The sequence below is a fragment of the Solea senegalensis genome, linkage group LG5 (assembly GCF_019176455.1).
Source record: "Solea senegalensis isolate Sse05_10M linkage group LG5, IFAPA_SoseM_1, whole genome shotgun sequence".
Classification (NCBI taxonomy): domain Eukaryota; kingdom Metazoa; phylum Chordata; class Actinopteri; order Pleuronectiformes; family Soleidae; genus Solea; species Solea senegalensis.
The window spans coordinates 4,219,489-4,241,838 of NC_058025.1; the positions used below are offsets into that span (position 1 = coordinate 4,219,489).

Sequence of the window (22,350 nt, forward strand, 5' to 3'; positions counted from 1 at the left end):
AGAAAGTGCCTTATCCACACAAGCATTCCTCCTCTCTGCTGATGAAGAAGGTACAGTATGTCAGCTGTGAGTTTTGTTAACAGCGTAAAAAGTTACATATCCCACGCTGCAAATTGTGAAAAGAAAAAAACCTGCACAATTTGCCTACATCAGCACAGCATAAACAGACCCAGACCCATATGTATACATATATATATATTTATATATATATATATGTATATGGATATATACATATATACATGTACATAAAACCGTTTTGTTGTATATATTAATTAGGATTAACAGTTTGACAGTTTATTTCGTAGGAATCAACACTGATTTACCACAGCTACAAGCTCGGGCAGGCATAAACTTGGCATTTCAGGGAAAAGAGAGAAAAAGATTTGCTTTCAGCAGCTGATGCAAGAGGAAAGCAAGAGATGAGAACATCCTAATAAGCATGTCTGGAAATATTCAGTGTCTGGCTGATTTAAAGGGCATCTAAAGTGAAGTGGTCTTGAAAAGCCGGGCCCTGCTGTGCTCAGTCTTCTGTTCTGATGCCAGTCGACTCAAAGTTGTTTGCAAAACAGCCTGTCGGTTCTCTGCAGAGAGTCAACCATCTGATGCGTTTGACTTGACCGGCACAGATGCAAAGCTGCGTAATGTATGTATGTCTGTGGTCGCCTATGTGATTATCAAATGCTAGATTACTGCTCACTGTGCGTTAAGTAAAAAAAAAAAAAATGATGTAAAAAATGTGGCTCCAATTTGATCATGTTTGTTCCTAATTTTGGCAGAGAGATGGAAAAAAAAAAGGAAGCGATTGAAGAAATGAAACATCTGCACGAGAGAAAAACACTGTATTTGTTGGACCATTTTGCAGAATATGATGCTGATTTCACACCGCAATTAGACAGCTGTTAAATGGTTCATTACAACGAGGGTTAGACTCTGACATTTTTACTCGACAGATGCTCAGAGATTGCACAGTTGATATTACTTTGCTTTAAATGCAGCGATGGTCACTCTATACATTAAAAAGAGATGATGTTAACGGGGCATGTTGCAGATATATCAGATAACTAACTGTAATTGTTGCCAAATTGACTCAAGCACTCACACTTTGTCTTCATGACTGGAGCATATCTAAGCAGCCACCATCGTTACGTATTGTAGAATTCATTCCTTTGCGTAATTACATTGGTGAGATGAAACAGCATTTCATTCTGGGACTTTTCAGGGGGGGGAAAAAGTGCAGTTGAGCAGAGGGGTGGAAACCTCCATCACAATTATATGTATGCACAGCCCTTTTCTGAATTCTGAGCAGGTTTTCCATTGCTGAAATTCCTGATGATCTGAGCTGGGTTGTGCGTGCACTGGGTGCTGATGTGACTGACGGAGCACTTCAGCAGCAGAGGACATTTTGGGCTGAGGACTCTGGGTAATAGGGCTCTGTGTGTGTCCTTGTATGTGTATCATTGTGAGGACCAAAAAAATCATAAGGAGTGAGGATATTTTGGCTGGTCCTCACATTTTAAAAGGGCTGTTTGGGGGGTTTTAGGGTTAGAACTGGATTAAGGTTATGGTTTGGGTAATAGGCAGGTTTTAGTATGATGGTTAGGGTAAGAGGCTAGGGGGATCCATTGATCTATGAGGGTCCTCACTGTAAATACTCCACAAACAAAACTTCTCCAAAACGACTTTGTCAAAAATTACCTCAATGCATGACACACACAAACACACACCCTCATATAGACATAATGCATACCCTAACTGCAACCTAAACCCAACTCTAACCCGTAAAACCAGATCGTAAAAAGCCCTTTAAAGATGTGAGGACCAGACAAAAATGTCCTTAAAATGTAGTGATTTACATTTCGAGTCCCACAAATAACATTCCATTTATTCGACAACAACAAAAGTTACATTCTGAAGCTTTAAATGTAGTAAAATAAATAACAATATTACAATATTACCCATAATTCTCTCTCCCCATCAGGAAAGTCAGGACAGAGGCTGTACACCGACTAGGACGTAGAGGCTTTAACCTGGGTTAAAGTGTCCTCAATATACCTCTTAGCCTTATCCCATCTCTAAGCCGAGATGATGGATGGTCCTGCATCAAGGTCAGGACACAGGTCTTGCGCCCATATTAACTACCCTCTTCCACTGATAGACTGTCAGACCCTTTGCGCCTGGAAGCCTCCCCTCGGCCCTGATGTAAACAACTGCGGCAACAGTGGCTGTGTGATGAGCGAGGGGAGGGATGCTAAACATACATCACGTGGACAAAATATACACACTGTCGGCAGTTTCCCTGCAAAACGAGCATTTTCATGTTTTTATCACAACCTATCGTTTGTGGTGTTTTAGTGCATCGTAATGTGATCGAGCTGCATTCCTCTCAAACAGGAGATGAGAATGAGTCGAGTCAGGACTACAGTGATTCCAGGGCTGGTGTGGAGACAAAAAGGTGGCCTACTATTGTATTAAATTTGACCAATGAGTGTAGCTGTGAAGGTTATCAGTCAATTAGGTTATAGTCGTCTTCGGTAGTTAACTTGCTTGAGTTAAGTTGAAGACGTTTCACCTCTCATCTAAGAGGTTTCTTCAGTTCTGTATATGAGTGGTGGAAGAACTCCGGTATTAAGGCCACGTCCACACAGACAGTTCTGTTTTCAAAAGATACCGCTTCAGGTCCCCTAAAACGCCGTTTTCGTGTGGACGGCCCCTTAGCCTGGATATCTGTCGAGAGCGTCAATATATAAAACGATGCAGGTCGTTCACTGCTGACTCTGACAACTCAGGTTGTTATAGTTTCAACTGAGTCATGGTGTGACAGGGGGGGTTGTTAGGGTCAACTGAGTGACACCGTCTATTATTGCGTGAGTGTTGGGGTTCACCTGTGAGCACTGATCCTTTTCTGGAGAGCAAGCTCAGGTTTTTGAACAAATGTGACAACGCCGCTGTCCATTTCTGTGCAGAGCTCTAGTAATTGTCTTCTTTGAGACTACAGTTCCTGACTTGGATAAGTCATTCACTGGTGTCTTGGCAGTTGTTCCGGGGTCTTTAGACACATCTCTCACCAGTTGTCTTTCCAGAGTCTTTGAAATCTTTCGCTCCCTACATCTGCCAGGCTTGTTCTGTTATTGTGATGCTTCTCACTCCAGTTCTTGACACTTGGAAAGCGCTGTGATAACTTTGTATACCCTTCTCTATGCCTTGTGAGCATCTGTGTGTAAATTGGGAGATAACCCTCAGTTTAAACTTGATTTTAAAAGTTTAGTGGTTTGTGCTATGGCATAAAACTAGGATGTTTGGAAACGCTGTGTTAAAAAAACACGTTGCACTTGGGAAACCTATAGAAGAATGACATTTTCATAGGGGGGCTAATAATTTCGTCCTCAACTGTATGCTTTACATGGACAAAAGACATCAAGCTTGGTCTGACTTTGCCTGCACAGAGCACCTGTGTCTTCATGCTCCACTGCCAAATTTAAAAGACAGACTGTTGCTCTGTTCCTCACCGAGGTCTCTGGAAGGTGAACGGTAATTGCTGAGGGAGGATTTAGCCCGATGATGGAACAAAGCACCTGTTTTGTTTTACTGACTCTTAAACCCCGAGACGAAGCACGACTTCAGACGTGAACTTTGCACGACTTTTGCAGCTCGGTATGTATGGTAAGATTCCGGTCTGTCCCAGACGAAAGACGCACATTCGTGGCAATTTGTTTGACTGAGTCTCCTCAATAATCAGTTTCAGGTTGAGTTTGGCTCCGCGTGGTTTACAAAGGGTTTTGTCTTTGTTCATATCTTTCTTCCTATCACTGTAATTTCTGCTGGTTTCCTCGTGTGTCCTCCTCCGTTTTGACATCCAGGTAGATCGATCTAACCTCTGTACCTCGCGAAGAGATTGGTCTGATTGGATCTGTAGTGGTTAGCACTCGACCCGCAAGACGACCCCGGGTTCGGTTCGAGCCCTGGTTGGAACAAGGGCCTTTCTGCATGGAGTTTGCATGTTCTCCCCGTGTGTGGGGTTTTTTCCTGGTTCTCCAGCTTCCTCCCACAATCCAAAAACATGCAATATTGGGATTTGGTAAATTAGACACTCTAAACTGACCATAGGTGAGAGTGAATGGCTGTTTGTCTCTATATGTTGCCCTGCGATGGACTGGCGAACTGTCCAAGGTTTACCCCGCCTATCGCCCTCTGTCGTCTGAGATTGGCACAGCACCCTCCTGTGGAGGATAAAGTGTTCTTTATTCATTTACAAAAGTGTCAGTAGATTTTCGTCACAGTTTTTATCATATCGATTTTATTTTTATTCGCGTAACGTCTCGTGTTTGCTGGTAAAAAATGGTCGTTGGCGCACATTTTAGGTTTCGTCTACGACATTAACCCTGAGTCTGTGGGAGTCTACGTTACGAGACTGTGTTGCTGACTCATGAGCTGTAGTATCGGCCCTGTGGCAATGACATCATGGTGGGAGTGTTCGCTTTTAAAGTCTGACCACAGAGTGGGCGAACTGTGACAGACTACTAAAACAGGATTCTTTCACTCTGACCTCATTGTGCGGTAAACTCCAAACAGATCTCTCACCCACTGCTTGAATTGTGTTCGTTGGGCTATAACAGGTACGGGATTGTTGCTGAATTAAAACAGACAACTGCAGAGTTCTCAAGCCTTCACTGTGTGTTCACGATGTGATTTAGGAAGACAAACTGAGAGTACGTGTATTATAACGGGCTACATCATAAAGAGAATAGTAGAAATTTGACTGAACACAATCTTGTCCTGTTGTTGATCAGACAGACAGACAGACAGACAGACAGACAGAATCTCAGTTCTTTCAACAGCCCTCCACAGTCTTGTCAGCCCTGACCAGCATTGTTTGTGGAGAAGAAAGCTATCAGAGGATCTACACAAGATTAGAGTTGCCAACTGTTCCCTCTGCAGCTTCCTGTTTTGCCGCAGGAATTCTTTTGGCTGGAGAAAAGAAAGGTACAGTACTGCACAAATCTGACACAGTTAACCCCCTCCTCTCAACGCTCAACAAAAGATATGTAGTGGGGTTTTTTTTTTGGCCTTTCTTTTTAATCATGTATATTCATGTTAATCCAGAATGCCTATAATAAAACATTTATACATAAATCACCAACGAATCAAACCAACAAGCCCTCAAGATGGCAAAACAGAGGGTGCCATAAGTCTTTAAGTCTTCCAATGACAAACATTTCTGTAATTTGATGAAAAGCATCTTGAAATTAAGAGGTTATTCATTTTTCCAAAAGAGAAGAATAAAAAAAAATATTTGTAAAATGTGATACGACAATTGGAAACCTCTATTTAGGCAATTTTCCCACTGCATATTGTCAGGCATGTTTTATTCGCACCATATTGTTACACATTGTGGAGACATGCATGATTTTTTTGTTATATTTCATGTGTTGAATGACAATAAAGAATCTCAAATCTTATTGCCAGATTAAACTCCCTCTGAGTTGTTCTACGAAACAAGTCGCAGCGCAGACATCGAGACACCGCCAGGTACAGTACATTAACTGTGTGAACTCTTCTCTTCCATCATCTGTCTCTATGATTTCACTTTGTTCATCCCTCCAGTGCCACCTCCTCCTCCTCTACTTTCCTACCATCTAAATTGCAAATGGCAGCAGTGCAGACTGCCAGAGGAGCTCCTCAATGTCATTAGAGCTGACCCTGTGGATTAACTATAGCAGAGAGGCGGTGTGTGTGTAGAAACTACGGATCAATAACACCAGCTAATCCTCTGGGTTCTTTCACTTCACTTTGGATTTGGGGCTGACTTACTGTCCACTGTCTACTCCTTTCTCACACATGGATGGTATGTTCATAATGTGGTGAAATAGTCAGCATATAAACAGTCGCAAAGAAATGGAGTCATGATTTAAGGAATTCAATTGTGCTGGGAAAACATTATTATTTTTTTATATGAAAAATGAATAGGTGTACACAGAGGGTGACAGGAAACATGTTGCACATCATCAGCAAACAGTTGAGGGCTGTTATATACCGTTTGTACTGTATATTTGGGATAGAGTCAAACAAGTTTAAGCTGGAGAGAAGAAACGGGCCCAGAATATGATAGAATATGATAAATAACTTATGCGTGTTGACTCGGCGCGGCATGGCGTGGCACCTGGTACACCTGCTTTGGTGTATACTGAATAAACGTTAAATTTGAATGGAAGTCCCAGGATTATTTTCCCACTTTTTCAACATGATGTCATTTTTGTGAAATAACATAGTTCCCACATAGAGGAAAACAGACAATAAAGTACAACACATGAGTGTGATTGATGACTGGCATCGTCCAATAGGGGCCTGGTTGCAGGTGATACATCTGAACATCTGGTTCAAGTTCAAATTCTTATGGGCGACGTCATGACTGGTGCTTGAATATCTCTGAGATAACGAGATGGATGAGTGATGGAATTTTTTGGCATAAAACTAACTTTTTCAGGACCTGTAGCCCTTATGGAGACCAGATCCTGATCCGAATGAGGCAGAACCTCATTTCTGAGGAACTGATTAGGTTTAGGACAAAGTATGGAATTGTGGTTACTGTAGGTTAAGGATAGGGTTGGGAATTCAATGGTTATGGTTAAGGTTAGGGATAACTCTTGCTGGTTCATTAAGAAGTCATGTGGGTGGATGGGGAAGTGGTTTAATGGACGCCCTCCATAAAATCTGGAAATAAATAATCATTTGAATGGCGGCAGGTCAGGACAGGACTAATGAAACGATATGTAGTGATGTGATGTTAACTTGGACCATGGAGTTTTTAATTCTGTCAGTTTTAATGAGGCATTATTGGCCTTTTATGGCAGCATAATGCGTCATGAACCTGTCAAAGAGCGTTCAAACCACTTGTGCAGCTTTATTGCAGGAGCAGTTCAGTTGTGTGACAGACATTGATGATTATGTGACATATGGGTTTATAACATCAATTATTTCATGATGTCTGCAAAAACACACGTATGGTTTGTGTATTCTGCACAATGCACTGTGAGCGTCATAATTAAGTATTTAGTGCCATCTAGTGGTTGGACAATTACATGGTTAAAATGCATAGATTGAAAACTGAAATTGTTGAATTTTTCTGCCTTCATTGTGACAAAAAATGTCCTGCAATCAACAAAAATGTTCACTTTCACACAAATTTATATTGCAAATAATAACTATAATTTGACATCTTAATCAAGAAATAATAATGTGTTTTACTATATTTCTTTTCCTGTTTTGTAAAACAGTGAATTTGAAAATGCAAGGATAACATTATTATCTTAACAAAGTGCACGATTATCCATCATGATAGTTGACAATTTATGAATTAGAATTAACACATTTACATTGAGTGCAAATACTGAAATGTTATGTGTATATATGTACACATTGTAAACAAAATAATTTGTTAATTGTAAATAAATTGTGAAATTTTACTCTTTTACTACATCTTTGTTACTCGTTAAATAAAATAAGTTAAAAATCAAATCCTCACTGTTTAAAAATATTTTACCTCTAAAAATTTAAGTAAATTTTCCATCCCTCCATCCATTTTCTACCGCTTAAGTACAGTAAATGTCATACACTTTAAGACTATTAAAGACTTCATAAATATTATAAAAAGTGACTTCAACTTCTACCAAATTCATTTTCTGGTAAGATACTTTTGGTAAGGTACTTTTACTCAAGTATCCCTTTAAGGTACTTTATACAGCATTTGATTTAGGGAAAACATTGGTTTCAGAGGCAGTTTTTTAATCTTATCCTTTTGAGGTTGTTTTTTAAAAAAAAATCTTTTATCAAAATTAGATAAAACTGAAATAACTCATAATTTAAACGCCATGGCTTTGTTTTATTCCTTGTAAACACATCCTGAAATCCATTTTACATATTATACAAATCATACAGCAATTTAAAACCTAATTACAAAACTGACAACTAATAATAAGTATTATTATTATTTAATGTCTCTCTTCAGAATTCCAGGACATGTGGCCACGCCCCCTGGCTGCAGCAAAGGGGTCAGCACAATGGCTGCTCCTCCCGCATATTGTGCACATGCGCAGACTGTTCCAACTGTTGTTTTGTTTGGTAAAAAGCGCGACTGTCCACACACGCGAGGCTCAGATTTGTACTTTTTTTGCTTTATTAAAACGTCCACGCTCCTTCGCAACGATGTTCAGCTCGACCTTCAAGAATTTCAACATCAACTTCAACGCCCTGAACGCGGAGAACACTGTCACCAGCGGGGACGTCATCACGGGACACGTCTCCTTCGATCTCGCGAAGCCCACGAAGATCAGCTTGATCACCATGACTGCGACAGGCAAGGCACACGTCCACTGGTCCACCGGGGGAGGCGGGCGGAAGAGGAGGAGCAGGAGACACTTCACTGCCAAACTGGAGTTCTTCAATCTGAAGAGCGCCATCGTGCAAGGAAACGCTGGTATGTGTGTGTGCGCACACACTGAAGATAGTGATTGATTAATTAACAATCATTGTTCACTAAAGTCTTGTCTTTCCCCTCACAGCTGTTGGTGGGGACATGAAACTTCAGCCTGGCAAACATATGTACCCATTTACATGTCAGCTACCTCATGGGTGTGTATTATCACCTCTTTATTTCTTACTTTCTTACTTTCTTGGTGTGCACAATGACCCGGCTACGGTGGCCTGGAAGTGCAAACCATTCCAAATCATGGAAAACACTCTTACAAACGGGAAGATACACTTTCTTCTTCTTCTTTTCCATCAGTACCTGCTCTGGCTCCAGGTTTCAAGCGAGCTGAGTCGATATTAAAAACGTGACGTCGACAGACTGCCGGCCGCTGATTGGTCAGGGAGTGTCGTCAATGGAAGAGTCACGACCGCGACGTCCGACGCGAGAATCCAACCGAACAATGCCGAACTGTAGATCAGTTATAAAGACTTAAAAATCCCTAACATTTAGCAAAGGAAATAAATGGTTTAAAATTGCAATATTTAAGGAGCCTGGTGTAACTGATTCTAATGATTAGGTTACACCGAAAACAACTGCTTCACAACTGCATCACTAGTTTGTGTGTGTGTCTAAAATACAGTAATGGGAACTGCCCCACCCTCCATCCAGACTACAGTTTAAAAAGCCATGGCTCTATGGTCATATTCAGAAAAAGAGATCATTGTTTCTGATACTGTGAAAGACACTTCAGATAACTGACGTCATTTCTCGGTCTCTGTTGTTGGCATGAGATTCCTCTGAGCTTGACTGATCTTTTGTTTCTTCCCTCTTTTGGATGGAAGAGTAAAGACTGCAACAACAACAGCTCATCTCATCTTGTCTTCGTCTGTTTTTTCCGATTGCTTTCCATCAATGCAGAGACTTTCCGTCGTCTTTCACGGGGATCCATGGAAATATATCGTATAGCCTGACGGTGAGCATCAGCAGACCCTGGCATTTCACCAAGGACTTTGAGACAAAGCTGAACTTTGTACACCACTATAATGCCAACCAGCCGGACCTGAGGGTAAGTAATTATTCGGCCTTCTTTAAATTAGCAACTTACATTCATAGGCACAATCTAAACATCTCCACACTCCAGAAACTCTCATCTTTGGTCATCTCACTTGATAATCAAAATCTCCACAACACTAATACTACTCGTACTACCTGTTTTTTAAGTGGAGAAGAGTTTATTTCAGTTATCCATCCATCCATCCTCTACCATTTTATCCTCCACATGAGTCAAGGTCAATTTAGAGTGTCCAATTTGCCTCATCCTCAAATCTGCATGTTTTTGGACCAGAGAACTTGGAGAAAACCCAACTAAACTCTGTGCAGAAGTCCTGACTGCATCGCAAAACCTGGGTCTTCTTGCATTAAAGGCAAGAGTGGTAACAACTACAGCAACTGTGTGGCCCATTATAACAATTATATATAATAAATATAACAGTAAACCATTAAAAAAATGATTGGAACTGGTACTTGAGGTCTACGGTCGATGTTGAAATAATGTCTATTGGTGCATGTGTTGGTATGCATTTATTTGTCTTGGTATTCCACCACACCTCCATCACTAATGTTTGTTTGTTTTTTTATTCATTTAAAGGCTCCTCTCTCAGGCACCAATCAAATGACACTGTGCAGCCTGTGGTGTGCCTCGCCTCGCCTCGCCATGACGGTCACCATAGAGAAGAAAGCCTTTGTTCCTGGTACTGTATCATCCAGCCATCCATTAGACCATCCATCCAGCCATCCTACTGTGTCAAAGATAATTGAAGGCACTTAGAGAGAGCAAATTACTGCCATGGCTGCTCCGTTTCCCCACAACATGAATCCAGAAGATCACCACAAAAAATCCTGACCATTTCCTTCTTCACTCACAACCTACATCCTCAGATAACTTCATCAAAAACCATTCTTAACATTTTCAGTTATGCTGCTCACAAACACGGGCAGAAACACAACTTACCAGATGGAAACACTCAGAGAGCGCAAACCTTCTCCAAAGCTGTGCTTCTCAAACCCGGAAATGATGATGTTTTCAAAATGATTCACTTTTAAAGATTTCTTTGTAACATGGAACAAAGAAACCAGAAAATATTCACATTAAGAAGCTGAAAATTCAGCACTTGTACAAATACATGTGCCTAGTATCAGACAGATAACTGATACTGTTATACATATATATGTATATAAATATATACTGTATATGTCAGTACACTCCCAGTAATAGCCACATCCATACACTGTCTGTTCCTCCTTCAGGTGAAACTGTGAAAATATCGTGCAACTTCAGCAGTGAATCATCTCGAACAGCTACTCCAAAGGTGAAGCTCATTCAGAAGCACGATTACTACACCGACAACAAGCTCCACAGAAGGATGTACGCCAAGACCTTGGCGTCAGTTACGGATCAGCCCATCGATGCCAGGACCCGCTATGTGCAGACTGACATCATGCTCACTATTCCCTCGTCCGCAGTGCTCACCATCTCCAACTGCAGCATCCTTGTTTTGAGTTACTGGATTGAGGTTGGTACCGTTGCTTATCCTTCTCACTCTTCTTCTTCTTGCTGATGAATAGCTGTTTTTTGGGACTTTTGCAGGCTTGGATTATATTTTTAACACATCAGGGAGGACTTAGTAGGAAGAATTTACGCTGACAGACTGTATTTGAAAATGAAAGTCAGGTTTCCCACGTGTCCTTGAAATCTTGAGAGTTTGAAAAAATATATTAAAGGCCCTTCATAATCACCTGAAATAGACATGGGTCATTGAAAGTGCTTGAATTTTGTGCAAGAAAGAAGTAAAAAAAATTGGCAAAGTGGCTCTTATAAGTTGCCCTCCCATCTTAAACTGTCTCGGCACATTCGGTCCTTGAATTTGAGGGAATTGGTACTGGAAGGTCCTTGAAGAACCCTCAAATTTGATGTCAACCAAGGTGTGGGAACCCTGGAATGTAGTATTCTGGTTTGAAAGTTGAAGCCTGGGGATGTAGAGCGGCAGGAGCAGTTATTCATGGAGGGTCAGTTTGAAGTCTGCCAGAAAATGAGCCGACATCGCACTTCATTTATAACCTCAGTAAATACTTTTGCAAAGGAGTTAAGTCACTAGTCAGTCACCAGTTGCAGGTCTTCTTCAAAAACAAATGATGTAAGGTTTTTAGATTATGTTTTTTAAAGAAAAAATTGACTTTAAAGAGCGGCACATAGTGGGACAGATTAGCCACTGATAGCATGGTAGCAAAGATGTGGAGTTTTTACTTGGGTGTATTTCGTTTGTCAGGTACCTTGGTCTACTTCTAGTCTCTGGTGTCACTCTCTAGTAAGATCTCATTTGTTAATTCCTAAAGAGAGGTTTTTTCCTCATTTGCATAACCTCTTTTTACCTTACCTATTAGCTGACTGACTCAACACGTGAGAACAATATTTGTGTTTTGCTGGAAGATTGCTTTAAGGTGCGCACACAATTGAACAAATGTGGGTGATTGTTTGATTGTCTCCTTGTGTGTCCTGCAGGTGAGCCTCAGTGTTTGCTGTGCCAGGGACCTCATAGTCATGTTTCCCATCATTCTGTGCGACACTCCTGTTTACACTGAAGAACCCCCCGTTTATTCGTGAGTACATTTACAAAAAACGTCTGGAGTTGCTTCAGATGTAAACGAGGAAATGCCGACATACTGTGCTCTCTCACTTATGGCCTTTTTAATTCAGTTTTTCCTCAGGGTTTTTTGTATCAGATTTCCCATATCAGGGATAACTTTTGCCAAAAAAATTTTTTACAGACTTTGTCCTAAAAAATATACGGTTTTCTTTCATGTATGCATTTCTTGTTCTTCCCACAAGTGTACTATTTTTGTTTTGCATGTCTGTGCATCCTACATTTCCCCCATGTATTCAATGGGTTTTACCAACTTTTTATGCACTGATTGTTATGAGTTGACCAGTAGCGGCTTGGGAGATATTTTTGCGGGGGGCACAGTGCGTGAAAAGGCATTTTTCAGATGCAGTTTAACGATGTACCAACTGTTACGTCACACTAAATTTCCCCTTCTCCCTTTCTCTAAGCGACTTCTGTGTCTAAAGCAACTTAAAAAAAGAAGTTATTTCGAGTGCTGAAAATCTGCGACCTACAGTATAAGCTTGTACAGTATCTCTTATGCCCAAAGATAAAGGAAGTACAACACTTAGCAACTTTACATGTGCCCTAGCGCCCCCTACTGATGAGCCGCCACTGCAGTCAACAGTTACAGTGCATCACACGCATCGTCACACTGCCATATTCCGTATATTATTGTTGATGTTAAAAGGTCACTCGTAGCCTAAAAGCAAACATATGTTACAGTTTGAATGTTATTAGTACTTAATCAAGAGCATTTATTGATGTGAAAAGTGATGTAGTATGTACTAGGATTGATTTTATCTTGCCACAAGGGGGAGCTTTGCATCTCTGTAATCAATGACCTTATGATGTAATGTGTTCTGCGATGCAAAAACACAAGAAAATACCTTTTTTTTCTTACTATATTTTAAGGTGAAAAGATTTCTTCCTTTCCCTTTTTTTTAAAGAGTTTAACACGTCATGAATCTGAATTATCTTGGTCCTCCTAACATGGACTTTACATACCATCCTAGAATATAGAATATACTGTTGTTAGTGTGTGTTACATCTCAACTGTTCTCACACACTTTGTGTGTAAATTGTGTTAAGAGAAGTTATTTACTAATATTTCTCTCTGTCTGACTACATAAAAAAAGGTTGTGGCACAGTAATGTCACATGGTTGGCTTTTATACCATCTCATTTTGCTCCTTTCAAAGGCCGCAACTAACGATTGTTTTCATAATCGATTAATCGGTCGATTGTAGGTAGAACAACCTCGTTTAAGACCGTGTTTCCCAACCTGAAGTACCAAAGACTCAAAGAAAACGAGGCAATATCTCAAGAGTTACCTTGGTTTTTGATATTATGGGAGTTTTTTATCCATAGGAACAAAAACCTACAACTGCTGTATATTTTTTTTGCATACAAACGTTTGAATTTAAACGTTTGAATTGTAATTCTGTAACTTATTTTTTTTCTTTTTAACCATCCATGGACTTAAAAATCAATTCTTTATGGTGAAAGAGCATGAAATTGTTTTCATGCTCCCATGTATTTGTATGTAGCAGCTTCTTGTAACAAGGTGCAGTTAAGTTTGTGTGTAGAATGCAGTATTATTATTTTCAGAGTTTTATTAGCCGTGGGTGGGAACTGTGGCACATGTAGGAAAACACCCGGCGTCACCTTGAGTTTGACTGATAAATCCATAACAGTTCAATGTCAGTCATACTAAACATGTTTACATATATTTTTAAAGACTGAGAAACACATTAACGGCATGTAGTTGTATTGATTAACATTATATACTCAAGGGTTTATCACACGTTTTCCTAATATATTAATTTAGTCCTCACTAACACCTTGACAGCCACTGTAGCCGGGGAGCTTGTGTGTAACCTCAGTGCCTTTTATATTCATGTTGCCTACTGAAGTGGGTGTTATTATTATTATTATTATTATTATTAATAATGAGGATACAACAATAATAATAGTAATAATAAGGTTATATGGTAGTTTTGGGGTTATTTTCTCAACTGGATTTTTGCTGTGCTCTCTTACCAAAAATGCCAATTCAGTGTCGGATGCTAGTCATTACGCTTCTTTACACCCTGTTAACTGGAACATAATGACTCCCAATGTACCAAAATCTTGGTAAATAGACAGCTTAAATGTAAAATCTGCCATTCCCATGTTGTGTTCTCTCATCATCAAGTAGAATAAGACTAGTAAAACCCCTGCATGGTGTTTATTTTAGCCTCAGCAGCAGAGAGTCTGTCACAGCTGAAGGTGATTTGACGGAAACAATTTGTAACCTGTGACTGGAACGCTGGTTTACCCAAGAGTGAACTTGTCCAGACTCTCCAGCAAGAGTGAAGGCCTTTCTGTCATTGATGAATGTCAGTGATTTTACAATTCTATCCACCCGCACAGTTTTACGAGAATGTCATTTTTAGAAGAATAAAAGAAAATGGTATAATGGTATATGGTTTTTGTGTGTGTGTATGTGTTTTTAATGTATTATTTATTTGTCAAGGTGTGTTGAGCTGCTGTAAAACACACCTCGACTATGTACTGACAGCTCTGTTGCAAATGAACAGTAACCATGAACATTTATCGTCTCACTCTAACCTTAACCATAACCCCAATTCAAATATTAGCCCTTAAACTAAGGGCCAGGTTTTGGTGTCCATGAGGACAACTAGTCCTGACAAGGTTAGTGTTTATGACAGGAACACACACACACACACATACACGCTAGAGCTGAAACTTGATTGATCGGTTTGAAGCTTTTTTTCATTATAATACAATTTTTCGGATTGTTTCAGCTTCTCAAATGTGAATATTTTCTAGTTTCTTTGCTCCAGATAACAAAGAAATCATTAAAAACAAAAATTTTGGTTTGTGGACAAAATAAGACATTCGAGAACATCATAATTTCCAGGTTTGACAAACACTGATCAACATTTTGTAACGTTTTCTGACATGTTATGGACCAAACGATTACTCGATGAATCAGGAAAATAATCGACAGATTAATCCAGTATGAAAATAATCCTTCGTTGCAGCTCTAATACACGCCACACCTCAGACCCTTCAGTAAGTGCTATACAAGCGTCTCACGACAACACACATTTTCACAGTCGTTATTTGTCTAAATTCTGAGAAATTCCAAAATATCCAAAAGGTATACAATTGTAAAATATAGGTCATCAAGGAAACACCTAGGATAGAGCTGTAAAGGCAGGAAACACATACTTGTGTCAAATCAGTCGGATAATTAATAAGTAATAATGGCTGTTTATGCTCTCACTTCACATTTCTATACATATGGAATGTAGTATGCTTTAATATAAAGAAATATGACTAACAGATGGTTTAATCCTACATACATTTCATTAAAAAATATGTATAACTTGGCATTAAAGTGCTCATAAGGGTACATTGATGGTGCACTTATCATGTGCACTTTATAGAGACATTAATAACAAAAACGCCTTGAACTTTAGCCCTCATGATCACTGTGTAACGTGTTGGACACACCTATGTAATGAGAGTAGTGGCACACACACTTACCAAAAACAGAAACACTGTTGTTTAAACACTGTGTTTACTCACGTGACCATGTGTGCTATACTCAATTAACCCTCAGTTTTTGTTCCACACAGTCATGAATTATTGTTTTCATCATCTGCCTGTCTGAAACAAACCAAGCGAGATTTACTTGGAAGTCTTGGTGGTTTAATTATTAACCAAGTTTATCTAAACGCAAGAGCTTTACGTGTCTCTCGTAAAGCTCTTGCTTTGAGTAGCCACTACACACAGCAAACACCACCATCATGGCTGGTAATGTGAAGACTTTTACAGTGGGATATAATCCCATCAACGAAGAGGACTTTTTCATGAGCGGCGACCGCCTCACGGGTCAAGTCACCTTAGAGATGGAGAGCGACGGCAAAATACAGTCAATCAGTGTGAAGATGAAGGGAAAAGCAGAAGTGAAGTGGACCGAAAACCATGGGAAAACTTCTGTGACATACCATAAAAAAGAAAAGTACTTCAGCATCAAGCAGTTCATCATTCCAGAGAGCCACGGTAAGTGCAACACTCATCTCATTCACAGAGGTTAACGATTATTTCCAAAATCCATCAATCTGTCCATTATTTTTTCGAATAATCGAGTAATCGTTTGGTCCATAAAATGTCTTTGTCAAACCCGGAAATGATTCAGCTTTTAATGATTTCTTTGTTATCTGGAGCAAAGAAATTGAGAAAATATTCATATTTAAGACACTAAAACGATCAGAAATCTTGTTTTAGTCATGAAAAAAGCTCCAAACCGATTAATTGAGTATTTGTTTCAGCTCTAATTATCTGGGAGTGTAAGTTATGGCTATTTTGTTTTTGGTAGTGATAGAATATTTAATAAACATCACATCTGAATATCCTCTTATATACATTTATATGCAAACTTTAATTCTTTAACTGTAAATTACTGTGTTAATATAGCGAAGGTTAAATGAGATATATAAAATAAAGGAATGAAATATGCTTTATCGGTTTTAATTTAAGAATTTCAGTTCAAGAAAATGTATGATAAATAGGTTATGACTGCGTATACATGTGTAGTGTCCTTTAAAGCAGCTTTGAGTGGTCTTAAAGATTAGAAAAGTGTTATATAAATACAGACTGTTTTATTTTGTTCATCTGCATAAAGAGAACATTCATAAGAAGCTTGATCTTCAACCTTCCACTTCTGCTATTTCACAGCAATGGCAGGAAAATCACACGTGTAATTAATCGAAGAACAATTGCTTTGAGTTCTATTGAGCTTCCTCGGTTTTGCAGTAAATGTTGGTTCTCTGTTTGCTTTTCCTGCTAAAAATGTGTCAAAACGGCTGCAGTGCAAACCGTCCATTAACAAAATGACTGACTTTTGATTTGCAAACCTTACATATAATAATATCACTGTGCTTTATTTATTTATTTATTGTTTTTCAGGCAATAATGCGGTTGTGCACGGCTGGCATGTCTATCCATTCACCTTTCAGATTCCAGCACAGTAAGTTATTGTGTATATAACAGGTATATAGTGTACATTGTTCACTTTGCTTCTGAACTATCTTTCAACACATGACTGTGGTTATTCCAGCTGGGCTCCATGTCATATTTGAAAGGTTAAGCTTCTCAAAAAAGTGCGTAACTGTCCATCAACGTAAAATAAAAATGTATGAATTAAATTGAACAAATTGAGTACAAATACTTAAATGTTAGGCTTGTTTGCTGACCTGCTGACGCTCGATATTTACTGTATATGACCTGCTGTACTAGGTCAGATAAAAGAAAAATAACACATAATTTAAACGCCGTAGCTTTTGCTTTGATTTATATTTAATGACCTTTTCACGGCTGGTGTACAGCACTTAACGTCACTCGTCTGGGCTGTTGCAGAGAGCTGCCGTCCTCTTTTAAAGCCTCACATGGGAAGATCGTGTATTCGCTGGAGGCAAACCTGAGCAGGCCCATGAGAATGGACAGCAAAGCTAAGGCTCACTTCACTGTCTTCCACAGAGGAAACTCAATCAGTGACCCGGCACTAAGGGTAAACAACGTCCCACAAGTCAAACACAAGCCCTATAATCCATGTCCAATGTGTTTAAGTGTAGAAGAAACACTAAAAATGTTTGTAATTTTTCTCTGTCAGACTCCACAGCACAATATCATTGATAAGAAACTGAAGCTCTTTGCATCAGGAGCGGTGGGAATGGATGTGAATATTCCACAAACTGGCTTCAAACAAGGTACTTAATCAGATCATCACTATCTTATCAGTGGGACACAGTAAAAACTAGTTGGATCATGTGTAACGAAAGGTCCCTGAGACTTTAATATGGTCATAAGATACATGTCTATACATATTCATACAAAAAGCACATTTTCTTTGTGTTATTCAGTGTGAGAACAGAGTTCCCCTTTTACATGCACTAGTGGTTTTGTTGCATCATAGTGTTTGGCCATCCCATCCTGGCCAACATTTGGTGAGTTTGTCGGGCTTGCACCAAAGTTTCTTGAGGATTTTATTTTGGAATTTCTGACATGAGAGGAAGTGGCCAAAATGATGTTAAATACTACATTTTTGATTTTTTTTTTCCATCATGTCTAAGTCATACTCATAGTTTTTTTGATTTTAACAAAACTTGGTGCACTCGTTGCTTTCATCATTCCAAACAAATTTCTTATGTACTTCCATTAGCTATGCCCACCCAAAAGTCCGCCATTTTGGAAAAATAAAAATGGCTAGTCGAACTTGCACGTTTGAGCTAGCAGCGTCAAACTCGGTCCATATGCTTTAGTTAAAGTTTAAAAAGTTATCAAAGGATTTTCTCTATGTCAAAAGGTGTGGCTTCAGTGTTCTGACAAATTTGACATTAAAATGGCAGGAAAACTACTTTAAAATTCCACTTTTTGGAGAGGTTAGGGAACTGCTGCGCCCTTTCATGACCGTGAGTCCTATGAGTGGTCCTAGTTTATACTTGTAATCAAAGAGGGAGTGAGCAGTTCAGCAAAAAAACAACATATCTTACTAGTCCTTTAACTAGTCCTTAATTTTAAATAGGGTTTACGTGTGCTCTTTTTTAATGTAATGTAGAAAATCAGAGGTTTATTGTCATTGTGTCATTATGTCACAACAGAATTCAGACACTATAAACAGTAATAGAATCAGACAGGAAGGTGATAAATAAGAATAAATATAAGTCCTTCCTGTTTTCAGCTGTGGCAGAGGATACACTGATATGGGAATTGATCCTAAGAGTGTCTTTGTAACATATATGCAGCAACATGTGTCTTAACTTTCCGCTTCCCCCCCGCGTTTGTGTTCATTGTTCTACTCTGTGCCTCCTATCACTAGGGCCTCACACTCTCTTGACTAGAGGGTTGTTGGGCAGAAAAAGTCATAAAAAAGTGTCATAAATACCGCAGCTGTGACTCCCTTCTCTGAAAGGTCTGCACAAGCTGCCTACATTCAATTCAATTAAATTCTATTCTATTCTGTTATTATTAGAGCACCAAATCACAACATACATTATCACAAGGCACTGTACATAGTCAGGCACAATATTATAGAGAGAAGAGAATTTCATTCTTGTGAGTTAGTGGAGTGGGTGTGCACTGAGGTGGCTGTAGAAGCACAGCAGCACAAAATAGTGGCCGAATAAACGCTTTTTACCCTCCCTGCAGGTTGCAGGATCCAGATACAGTGCCATGTATGTTGTGATTTGGCACTATTAAAATAAAATTGATTTGAAATTGAAGTGAATTTATTGTAAAGCTAAGAAAATCAAACAATATTTTTTATATAGTTGTACATATCAGCATACTTATGGTATAGTGAGGTGAAAGTCCTACACTAATTGGAGTATTGTTTATAGAGAGGTTAAATGCTTTCCTCTGTTTTCCAGGTGAAGGCATCACAGTTGTGGCCTTCATTCAGAACAAATCCTCTCGTGACATTAACCCCAAGTACTGCGTGTATCAGAAGAAGAGCTACTTTGCGATGGGAAAGAGGAGGGTCGAAACCAAGGACATCCTGAAAGAGGTGGGCGAAGCCATTCCACGTTCTACCAGTCAGTCGGTCACCAGGATCATCACGATCCCTCCCACCACACAAGTGTCTATCTTGAACTGCAGCATCCTCAAAGTAGAGTACAGACTCAGGGTGTGTTTTCTATCTCTTTGCCAAAATATGTTCCATAATGTGCACATTTTTGGAGCAGTACAGCTTGTGACACTGGCTTTTTTTTTTTGCTTTACTACAGGTGTATCTGGATGTTAAGTACGCTTCGGACCCTGAGATTAAGTTCCCCATAATCATCGTGCCTTCTTTAGCAGGGGGTGAACAGCCACAACCACCGGAATATTCTCCCTATGGATTTAATGCATTTGGAAACCCAGGCATGCCAGGAGGAAGTGACTTCCTACTAAACCCACCAGCCATGAACCCTTATGCCCCACCTCCAGCCTATGGCTCTTATGCGTTGTATCCCACCTTGAATGGCTATGATAAGAAATACTAAGATAGTCACATTAAGGTGAAGGTTATGTCTTTGGCCACGTTTTGTCAGACTGTCAATGCTGGATTTGGATGGAATTTGTACGTTATGATGCATTTACGAAATGATTAGATTTTACTGGTGAGGTTGTGCGGTTATTAAAATTATATTTGTACATATTAAAGTAAGAAATTCCAATCACACACTCTATTGGATAATCACAACCCATTTTTGGTCCACCTAAATTCATCTATTTATTAACAACACCTCAGTGACCACTACTGCATAAGTAAGTTAGTCTTGTGAGGTCAGTTAGCAGCGATACCTGATCGTTTTCCTGTTGTCAGCATCTGTACAACAAAATATCATGTCTGAGAAATGTAAAAGTACCAAAGTCTCACTGGTTTTAAAAAGAAAACAAGGCAATATCTCATAATTATTTTGCATAATTATTTATGGATATGGATTTCAAAGTTGAAAGTGGTTAATCTTGTGAAATAATGGAGTGTATCGAGACTGTGGGAAACTGAGTGGACTCAGCAGAGCAGAGGTCACACTGTCAACATCCTTGTGTCTGGAGAGTTCCGCCATCAGGGTGCACGTGATGTTAATTTCGTCATTTGCCCATGTTTTTGTTGTGCATGCTTAATGTTGCGCTACACTTTCCAGTCTTCTTGCCAGTTCTTGCTGATTTCTCAAGAGTATGAATGAAGGATTGCTCAGTTAAAAACAGTACAGTATGGGGCTGTTATTGGGTTGTCTTAATCAGTACCAATTGATTACTGATTACTTGAAGGCTGTTTGTCCAGTCTCAGCATTTCTGGGCAACTGTTGAATCATCCATCAGCTTCTGTATCACAGACAGGATGAAGTCCATATCTTATTTCACTTGTGTTTATGGTTTTGTGCTTGAGCTGAAATACCTCACACATGGTCGACACAGTCTTTTCTTGCTTCTTTAAACACATCTTCTGTCTCCTTTGTGATGCCGGTATGGAGTTGGCTGAAAAAAAGACAACAAATTGTGGCATCATGAAACAAAGGCAACACTGTGGATCCATAAACTCTCATTCATAATTGTTAGGAAATATTCCATTGTTATATTTTCCTGGCTTTAGATTGTCGCTCTAATGTGGTCAGTGATCTTGGGTCGAGGCAGTTATGTAATTTTACTCGTGTGGAAAAGAGAGATAACCAAGCGATGATAACCCTTCAGTCACATGGTGTGTGACGTTTCTTTCCGCTGGAGAATTGAGCCTGAATGAGTCATGCTTGTCACAAGGTTTCAATTACGGCCAGAAGGATGTGTCTTTTACTACTAATGGGAGCAGTTTTTTTCACAATGTGTGAGTGGGTTAGCTATTGTTTTGATTTAGATTTTTGTTTTATTTTATATATTTATTTTTTTTGTCAGAGAAGTTCCTGTACTCAAGTGCCATCTCCTAAGCCAGGTGCACTTGCACCTTATGGTGGACTGCTGTAATGATGGTGGATCCCCACTTTCTGAACTTTACATTAAAATATTGTTTTATTACTAATAAAGAAATTACTGTGACAAAACATGTTTGACTAGAGTCTTCAAGCTACTGTTTTGAGACCAAGAAAATTAGGAAAATTCAGCTCACTCTTCATTATTGACATCTGTAAGGGCCTGGGGCTGGATCTGGCCCACAATCCAGTTTTATCTGGCCTGCGACATCCTCTCACAGGTGGCCTCAACGTGTACTCTTGCTCAGCTCTAATTGTGATATTACCAGTTGTGATGACACAATCAGAGCAACAGTTTCACACCCTCACATTAATAGCATTAAACGAGTGAAACACAGCCAGGCTTTTATTTTGAAATAGTCTTAGGAGAGGAAATTAGTATTAGTTAGGTTATGTCACAGCATTACTCGCCAGTTAAATATTGAGATTTTAGACCTTTCCTTGCTAAATGTTGGAGATTTAACTGATCTCCAACTGATTCTGCATTGTTCAGTTTGATTCCTGTGTCGTATGTCACACTCATGACTCTTCCAGTGACGACACTCTCTGACCAATCAGTGGCCAGCAGTCTGTTGATGTCACATTTTTAGCTTGGAACCTTTCTAGTACATACCAGGTACTACAAAAGTACCAGGGACTATCACTCATGGAAAAAAACAAACAAAAAAACAAACAAACAATACAGAGTCGAGCTGTGCCGAGCCAAG

The 22,350-nt window shown here is 39.4% G+C and overlaps 2 protein-coding genes across 3 annotated transcripts; both read left to right on the plus strand.

The window, feature by feature from the left end:
- Nucleotides 1-8,103: 8,103 nt before the first annotated feature.
- On the plus strand, nt 8,104-14,588 carry LOC122769335 (arrestin domain-containing protein 3-like). Of its 2 annotated transcripts, XR_006360422.1 has the most exons (7): nt 8,104-8,470; nt 8,556-8,625; nt 9,383-9,530; nt 10,113-10,215; nt 10,772-11,037; nt 12,024-13,038; nt 13,074-14,588. XR_006360422.1 is itself a non-coding variant. In XM_044025793.1 (6 exons), the coding sequence occupies exons 1-6, from the start codon at nt 8,200-8,202 to the stop codon at nt 12,123-12,125; spliced, it is 960 nt and encodes a 319-aa protein (XP_043881728.1). In that variant the 5' UTR covers nt 8,104-8,199; the 3' UTR covers nt 12,126-14,588. The 2 variants fall into 2 exon arrangements, 1 of the variants encoding a protein (XP_043881728.1); XM_044025793.1 differs by having other exon boundaries at nt 12,024-14,588.
- A 1,091-nt stretch (nt 14,589-15,679) lies between these two features.
- On the plus strand, nt 15,680-21,713 carry LOC122769334 (arrestin domain-containing protein 3-like). The gene is made up of 6 exons (XM_044025792.1): nt 15,680-16,199; nt 17,106-17,166; nt 17,556-17,706; nt 17,809-17,905; nt 19,565-19,821; nt 19,922-21,713. Exons 1-6 carry the CDS (start codon nt 15,944-15,946, stop codon nt 20,177-20,179), a joined length of 1,080 nt encoding a protein of 359 aa, XP_043881727.1. The 5' UTR covers nt 15,680-15,943; the 3' UTR covers nt 20,180-21,713.
- Nucleotides 21,714-22,350: the final 637 nt, after the last annotated feature.